This window comes from Geospiza fortis, unplaced genomic scaffold (genome assembly GCF_000277835.1).
Source record: "Geospiza fortis unplaced genomic scaffold, GeoFor_1.0 scaffold10, whole genome shotgun sequence".
Classification (NCBI taxonomy): Eukaryota; Metazoa; Chordata; class Aves; order Passeriformes; family Thraupidae; genus Geospiza; species Geospiza fortis.
Window position 1 is genome coordinate 2,889,188 of NW_005054326.1, and position 8,546 is coordinate 2,897,733.

Sequence of the window (8,546 nt, forward strand, 5' to 3'; positions counted from 1 at the left end):
GGGCCTCCTGCGGCCGGGCCGCTTCCTCCTGGTCGGGGCTGCTCTCCGGGCTCTGCTCCGACACCTCCTGCACGGGGGAGAACTGGCACAGCTTGCCGCCACCCTCCAGGGCAGCCGCGTGTTTGTAGTACTCCAGCGTGTCCTCGGAGGAGGCGAAGCCCTGCACCGATGCGGTGACGCAGCTGCTGCTCGCCGAGTAGGACACGGATTTGATATCCAAGGAAAAGGAGCGCTTCAGGCGGTTGCTGTCCTCCACTTTGTCCAGGGAGATGTGCAGCCCGTTGATGCCCTGCACCAGCGGGCCGTCCTCCAGCGGCGCCGGGTGCCCGCGGGGGTCCGTGGGCTTGGGCTCCAGCAGCTCCGAGGCGGCCGAGAGGCAGAGCTGGCCGGGGGAGAGGCTGCTCTGGCCGCCCTCCAGCACCTGCACCTGCTCGCTGCTCTTCTCCAAGTGCAGCAGCTTCAGCTTGCTGATGGGGCCGGGCTGGCCGCTCTGGTTCTTGAGCTTCTTCTCGAAGTCCAAAAGCTGGCCCAGGAAGTTGAAGTTGGGAGAAATAGTTGGCCTCTTTTCTTTCACAAATCTGGTAAAAGCGGGCAAACAAAGGGAGAATTAATTCAAGAGCCTGCTGCTCAGGTATAAGACAACCCTACACTGAATGTTGTGTCAGCCTGTTCTTAATTTGGACTAAGGCTCAGTCAAGCATAAGTAACTTGAGGATGGAGTTTAAAAAAGGCAGTTTAAAGCAAAATTATGCTTGCTGCATGCTCTCAATTGTCTCTGTGAAAAACGCCAATCACTTGTTTTTAAAATTTTAAAAGTTTAATAGTAATAAAATGGTTATAAAAATAGTTATACAATTAGAGTAATAATAATTTGGACAAGTTGAATTAGGATAATATGAGATAATAGAGACAAAGAATTACAGACACCAGGGTACCTTTTTCTGGGCAGCAGGAGCCCGAAAAAGGACCCACGTTAACAAAGGATTAACCCTTAAAAACAATAGCCTGTTGTATATTCATACACTTCATACATGATGCATAAATTCCATTCAAACACAGGATTCTGTCTGGGCAGTGTCAGCTTCTTCCTCTGAATCCTAACAGTGCCTTCGAGGCGGGAAGAAGTTCGTTTCTTCTGATAAGAGAGCAATAAATTCTTTTTCTCTGAAAGATTTAGGTGTCCTGTGGCTGCTAGCTCGCTGTGAGGCCTTTCTTTTAAAAACGTATCCCACATAGCATAGTTTCTATTTTAACATTTTTTATAACCTCAAACTATATTTACCACACTACTTAAGAGAATTAATACAGCATTACTTTCTAACACAACACATATTAAATTCATTTGAATATTTGTGAAAAGCCAATCATAAAATGCATGCATTTTTCACATCTCTGTAATTTAAAGGTGGCTAAAAAAGTGTGGGGAGAAATGAAGATTTTAACTCTTCATGATGCCCACAAGTGATTCAAGTGAATAATTTTCCATATTTACTTCATTACTGAGATCTTTGCTACCTTGGTTTCTGAACAAAGAACTCCTGGAGTTTTGCATGAACAGCACTTGAGCTTTAGCCAAGAGAGCACTTCCCATGTGCTACAGAGAGTGGACACCTTCCCCACCATTCCAGTGACATCACATGTTCCTGTCACCTCTGTCATGCCACTGCTGCACTGTTTGTCACTGTCAGGCAGGACAGAGAGCCCTGGTGCATTCTGACCTTGTCCAGCAAATGCCAGCGATTTCTGCCCCACACTTTAACTGACCATTGATGGGAAAATGTTTTGCTGAACCAGGATTCTAAATGTACAATGACTTGTATCACAAGATTGCTATTATTTAATTCAAAATTAAATATAAATACTTGTTTCCTACCTATCTGATTTGCAATACAGATAAATAAGTACTTTACTTTTAACAGGCTGCAAAACAGAGGTGCCCAAATCCCTCCTCCTCCAGTTTTGGTTTTGGTTTTTTTTTTAAGAAACATTCCTGGAACTGTGCTTAACCAGATGGCAAGAGAATTAACAAGGAAAGAAACCTTGAGGAACTAAATCTAGTACAAACACACATGTAATATGTCACTGGGAAAATTAAATACTATTAAAAATAAAACCTGTCTGAGGAAGTGTACAGAAGATGAGGGTGCAGCCATTAAAAGCACTGTGAGAAAAATGGAAAGGTGTACTTGTGTATGTGAGTACATGCTAGCACATGAACAATGTCAAAACTTGCATTTTTTATTACTATTTTTTTTACTTTGCCAGAGAACAAACAATCCTAGGAGTAGTCAAGCTGACACTATGACCTGGAATATCAGATTGCACAAGCTGATAGTGGAAACTTCCACCAAGAGGTGTAACACTAGGAAATGGAGAAATCTAGTGAGTCTCCTCAGGAGAAACTCTGTAGTTTGTCCTCTCAGCATTTGATGTGAAGGTTTTTAGCAATTTGCCCAGGAATTCATAGTCTTTGTATATATTTTCCAGTCAAAATTGTACTTGGGTTGGTTATTAAAGGAAGGTCCTTCTTGCCTGTGTCCTGGTAGTCTCCCCAACAATCTGTTCTTTCCACTTTCTCCTCATCTCCACTTTCTCCTCTCTCTCCAAAATACTGGGCAGTCCCAGATTTAAAACTAGAAATTTTAAAAATTAAAATAGTAGAGAAAGCATGCTGGATCTCCTGACAAGTTTTAAAGCTTTGCAAGCTTTTTCATCTCAAAATATGACTTATTTTTTCCAATTGGAAAACATTTATAATGTTTAATTCTTATGTTTATTTCTGTTAAATAGTCCATTATACAAAAGATTTTAAAAGTTTATTTCTTTGACTTTGGCTTCAAGTAATAGTATTACCTTTTTAGTTTTGCAATAGTGTCAGATAAACATTTTATCTAATGACTTCCACTAATTCAAAGAAAAGTATTTTTCTTTTAAGCTTGGCCAACAAGAGATCCCAAACCAATGAGTGAAATGTTCTGCAGATGATTCTCCCTGAGCCATATCAAAGGAAATATGATGGAATATAATCTAAATTTCACAGCAGTTGCTCACTCCTAAGAGAAAAAGACTTAGTGGGATTAATCCTTCACACTCTGTTCATGCTTTTGATTAAGATACAAATTAGAATTTAAGGCAGAGATTTCCTGGAGGAATTTAGAAGCTCCCTGAAGAAGTTCCTTGAGGTGTGTGCATTTTAGCAGTGTTTGGTTCTCTACAGCTCTGCCCTCAGCCACTACAGCCTGAGACCAGGCAGGTTTTTTTTACTGAGCTCACACCTTGCACAGTATCTGTCCACACTGACTGTAATTCATGCTTGTTATCTGTACCTGAAAAACTGAGCTTTAACTTCTTAACCAAACCTTTCCCTGTTGAAATTCCTGCACAACACCAAGCTATCAGCAGGCTCTAGTAAGGAAATGTGGGAAGTGTCCCAACATAGCAGGAGAGAGCTCAGGCACTTTCTGCATGCAGCTTTTTCACTGCACACATAACAACATCCAACAGCTTAAAAGAAAAGTTTCAGTGGAAATCACACTCCACATGGCAATACCCAGTGCTCATCTCTCTGTCCTCTTCCCTGTTTTAGGGATGGTGGTTTGGAATCACACACAGGTGATTCCCAAGGGGCTCCTCTGCCCCTGCTCCAGGGCAGTTACTCAAACTGGTTCTGTGTAACTCCTTAGTGATGCCCTAGCTGTGCCAGGGAGCCCAGCAAAAAGAAAATCATCATTTTCTGTACAACACAACAGAGCAGTTGGTTAAAGTAAATAAAGTAAGAAGTCAACCAAGACACCTGGCGGGTAGGAAAGTGTTCACAATCCAAGTAGAGAAAAGATGGTCTCTGTAAAGGAGGAAAGGGAAGGGGGTCTCCACAAATATTCCCAAATGCCAAATGAAGCAGTACTTTAAAATGTTTTCTTACAGAGTTTTTGGTTGACTTCAGGAGCAACAAAGAAGCTTTTTCCGTTCCTGGGCATTTCACTGTCAGGCAGCTCTTTGTGAGCACTACCAGACTGCAGGAGACAGATCCAGCCCAGCATTTGTCCTGAGTGTGGCTCTAAATACCAAATACCCTCAGTTCTCTCTTCAGCCCTGACCACTCTGCTGTCCCTGTGGCTCACAAGGTGCTGTTACATGTGTGTGTTTGAACACAACAGCTGTGGGTCAGCAATGATGCTCCCATCAAAACACTCCCAAACCATGCCCTGCTCCTCTGCAGCAGGATGGAGAGGAGAGCTGGAGGCACATGGGCTGAGATAAGAACAATTTACTGGAAGCAGTGATGCGATTAGAAAATGAGCAGTAACAGCACCATAGTAATGGCAGAGGGGTGAGAAAGAAGGCAAATGATTCACACCATGTGGGAGCCCCAGAGCACCTGACCCTGCCTCAGAAGGGACCTTTTCCCTGCTCCCAGCAGTGACAGGAGGTGGCACAGAATAACCTCCAGGTCCTGGCCATGCCTCTCCTGGCCACTGCAAAAATTAACACTGTCCTGGCCAGAAGGAGGACAAGAGACACATGCAGTGAATAGGCAGTTTACATTCCATGTATTTGCCTGCTTGGATCAAAGATCATTCTGCAGTAAGCAATTAATATTAGCTATGTGATATCTATTCAATACCATTAATCTGCTTCTGGAGGAAACCTATGCCCTAAAAACAGGGCAACAGGCACAAGAATTAGTAGGAAGGGAAGATTTGTCCCTACCTGTAAGCTTCATCCAAGGACATATCCATTCTTTTCATGATGTATGCAATGGCAATTGTGGCAGAGCGAGATATCCCAGCTAAACAGTGCACCAACACATGGCCATTGGATGCTTTTGCTTTTTCTACATGGCAAAAGAAATTGGCAACTGTCAAACTCAGCAGCATCATACCAAGATAAAAAGTTTTTAAAGAAAGCAATGTTATTGAAAAATATTCAAAACTGCTAATTGCAAATCTCATGGAAGCTTGAAACAAAACTCACTTATTTCCTCTAGCACTGTGCAGTAGCATTGAGTATAGAAAAAGCATGACTACACACAGGAAATATCCTGCAGTCACAGCATAGTTCATTTTAATGTGCACATAAACAGCCCTATTTAGATGTCTGGGAAAGGTGATTGTTTCTAATTTTATATGCAAGTAAAAAGCAAGCATTCATGATGGAACAATCTGGCCAGTTCAGACATGGCTAGTTCACTTCCCAAAGGTAAAGGCAGAAGTTGTATGTCCAAATTTCTAACCCACTCTCTGCAGACATACATCAGGTTGCCTGAAAGCAGCTCTGAAGTGTCTTTGTTCTGTAAAGCAGGAACATGCAGTGGCACAATCTCCCCACTTTTTGCTCCTGTGCTTATGGAGTGATGCTGATCATGTCCACAGATCCTTGAGAGTATTTTCACACTCCCCAGAAAGAACTCTGGGCCTCTCCAGTCAAAACAGCACAGCAGACACACAGAGAAACCCAAGCACTGTTAGAGAGAATTAAAATTTTCTACTCACCTATAAAATCGACTGATTTATCCAACCAAGGCAGAATTTTCTCACAAAAGCTGTCATTCACAGGCACTCTGAGGAAATGGGATTCTGGAATAAAATCAGGCTTTGGACAAGTATTGCTCGCATTCAGGACGTAGCCAATGTCGTTCTGCTGCATCAGCTCCTAGGAAAGAGAGGAAGATTAAGCCTAGAAAAGTCAAATGGTACCTTTGGCACATTACAAAGCTAAAGACCAAACTGAAATTTGTGTTGGAATTGCTCTAGCTGTGTAAGGGACATTCTTCTAGGAAAAAGAGAACTCCTCAGCTTTGAATTCTTTTAACAACTTCTAATGAGACATCCAGTGTGTCCAAATAACATATGGCCTGCAAATCCCATAAAAATAAAGTTAACAAAGAACAGAAGTAATGGTAGAATACCTTCTGCTACTCTGAAGCATCACTTCCAAGAGAATGAACTTTTTTGCTACTTTGGTTTAAATTCTCAGCATGCAAGCTGGCAACAAACACTTCCCACATGCAGTTTGCTGACCTGAATATGTGTTTTCCAGATCACATATCTAGGACTGAAATTGCCCCATCACAGATATTGGTGGGAAATAGGAAATGAAATGGATGCCTCCTGCAGTCGCCTCTCAAGTCCAGGAGTTTCTCGTTTCTAAGGGAATGTGCAAAACTCTCTCAAAATCTCAAGGAAAGAGATTAAGATCTTGAATTAAACCATTTCCACACAGCACTGAGTGGCATTTTGTAGGAGTCCTGCTCTGTGATGTACAAATTCAGTTTTTAGTCTCTAGGCCTCTTGCCTCTCACAGAAATGTCACAGGAACGAGCAAAGCCACTCAGTGTACATTTAAGAGTCATCTGGGCTTTTAAGTAAGTCTGTTTTCATGACTGAAATAAAAGAGAGGTGCCTCTTTTCTGCATCCCTCCATATGCATGGTATTCAGAGTTGTGCAAAGTAGTTTGTGAGGCAGCGGGCATCTTAGTACAAAAACATATGGAAGAAGTACTGGAAAAGTAGAGATGGCTCCACCACAAGCCATCCAGTCTCCTCCAAGGAAGCATCTTGACACAGAAAAGCAATTTAGCATGTTAGAGGAGTGCTTATCAAACTGCCCTAGTTCAGAGAGGATCTGGCAGTAAGTGACATGCAACACGGCTTGGACACTACTTTAAATGAACATAAACACTGGGGAGCTTTTGGCCAGATTTCTATGGAAACTCTTATCTCAAAATAAACATTAAGAAAAAGAAAACAACTCAAAATCTGGTTTTAATAATTTTTCTTTCATAGCAGATATATAATAAAGTTTGTCAATCCATAGGAGCAGCAGCATGAACGAATTCTTACACTGCTGATTTCAACGGGAGACCTACCAGTAGAAAAATACAAAGTCACAAAGCCAAATGTTGTTTTGATGGTTGATTCTTCCCCAAATTCCTTCTGCAAGCATAGACGTCTTTTAGTGAGGAGAAATAGGGAGATGCTTATAGAGGAGAAGAGCCAGAACTCTGTCCTGTTCAGTCAGAGCAGTCTAACATGTGATGTTGAGCTCCAGTACCCCACACTCATGGCACAGCATGGACAAATGGACTGCCATGGTCAGGTTTGTTAAGAACATAGCTAAGGAGGGGTGATGAATTGGGAAGAATAGAAAACCTTATTATTTCTTTGAAAACACAACCATTGATGGGCTGCACAGTCCAGCCATCACAGTAAGGCCAGATTTTTGATGTAGGATTGATTACTCATATGGAACAAGAAGGATGCAGACGCCAACATCCGAAGAAAACCACCCCAAAATATTAGTGCTTGTCTTTCAGACTGAGGCTAAAGAAAGAAGTTATGCTTCCTTCTGTTCTGAAGAATCAATCATTCCCACTGTGACATGCTCCAGTGTAATAACCATAACAGTGCCTTCATTGTAAGGCACCCAAGAGGAAAAAGTGAATTACGATGGGAGGAAGATCCAGAAATCCTAATACTAACAACTCTGTGAAAAGAAGGTAAATGCTCTTTTGTAAGCTTATTTACATTTTATGACTTGTTTAATCTGAAAATTAATAGCACCTTAAAATGTTATTTTGTTCCAGGAAATAAAATCCAGGTCTGGAAGAAAAGAATAGTTATGCAAGTGGGAAGGCAGAAAGTTATACATTTTAAATGCTGCCACAAGCCATGAGGTGTAAGTAGGAAGCTCCTTCAGGCCTATAACCACACCACAGATTGCTTTCTGTCACACTAACTTTCAGAAAGGGCACTGTCACTCCTATGTAGGTTAGAATGCAATTTTCCTTTCTTTCACAAAGAGCAAGGAAGATCTTCTGTAAAAGTAAATGTCTTGCAATGCTACCAGTCTATCACAGGAAAATAACCACAATGTAGCACACTGAGACCCAAAACGAGCAAACTTTTCTTAGAACTCTTAGGGGTTTTAAATGCTGTTTTTTCCTAGCACTTGAAGGAAATACTAAAACCAGACAATCTTTCTTTGTCCTGTTGTAACCACGAATATAATTGTGTCAACCTCCAAGACCTGCCAAAACAAGTGGGTCAGAGCTGTGACAGGAACACACTTGACCTGCTGTCATGGCAGATGTGATAGTTGGGTTGATAGGTTCCTGAGGAATTTACCATTCCATCTGCCCCAGCATGAAGGAGAAAGACACCCAAGTTTCATATTACATGACCCATAGATTAATTATGTGGTCTGTGGATCAGTGCTTCTCCCACAGCTTTCCATGGCTTGTGCATTACCTGCCTCCACTGTTGCTGTTTCACAGCTGTAATGATGTCCATGATGGAAGATCCCTGAGGAGATCACATACTCCTTCCAATGACCCACGTGGCACCCAGAATGCTCACCTTGTTGAGGACATCTCACTGAGGACATCCAGTGACCCATGTGGCACCCAGAATGCTCACCTTGTTGAGGACATCTCGCTGGCACCCAAGGTAGAGATGAGGCAGGATTCTAGTTGGGCCAGTGTTGGAAACAGGTAGGCAGGGTTGAGAAATGCAAGTAGGGATGAGTGTGGATTTTCCTTCACAGAG

General features: G+C 42.2%; 1 protein-coding gene across 1 annotated transcript in view; it reads right to left on the reverse strand.

The window, feature by feature from the left end:
* The window catches only part of DUSP16 (dual specificity phosphatase 16), a 29,094-nt gene that overhangs the window by 1,220 nt on the left and 19,328 nt on the right, over positions 1-8,546 (reverse strand). Inside the window, exons 5-8 of the mRNA XM_005421084.2 lie at positions 8,418-8,546; positions 5,493-5,652; positions 4,711-4,834; positions 5-578 (exon numbers count right to left, since the gene is read on the reverse strand). The exon at positions 8,418-8,546 is cut by the window's right edge and continues 27 nt beyond it. Of these exons, the coding sequence (XP_005421141.1) occupies positions 5-578; positions 4,711-4,834; positions 5,493-5,652; positions 8,418-8,546 (987 nt within the window). The remainder of the gene's footprint in view (positions 1-4; positions 579-4,710; positions 4,835-5,492; positions 5,653-8,417) is intronic.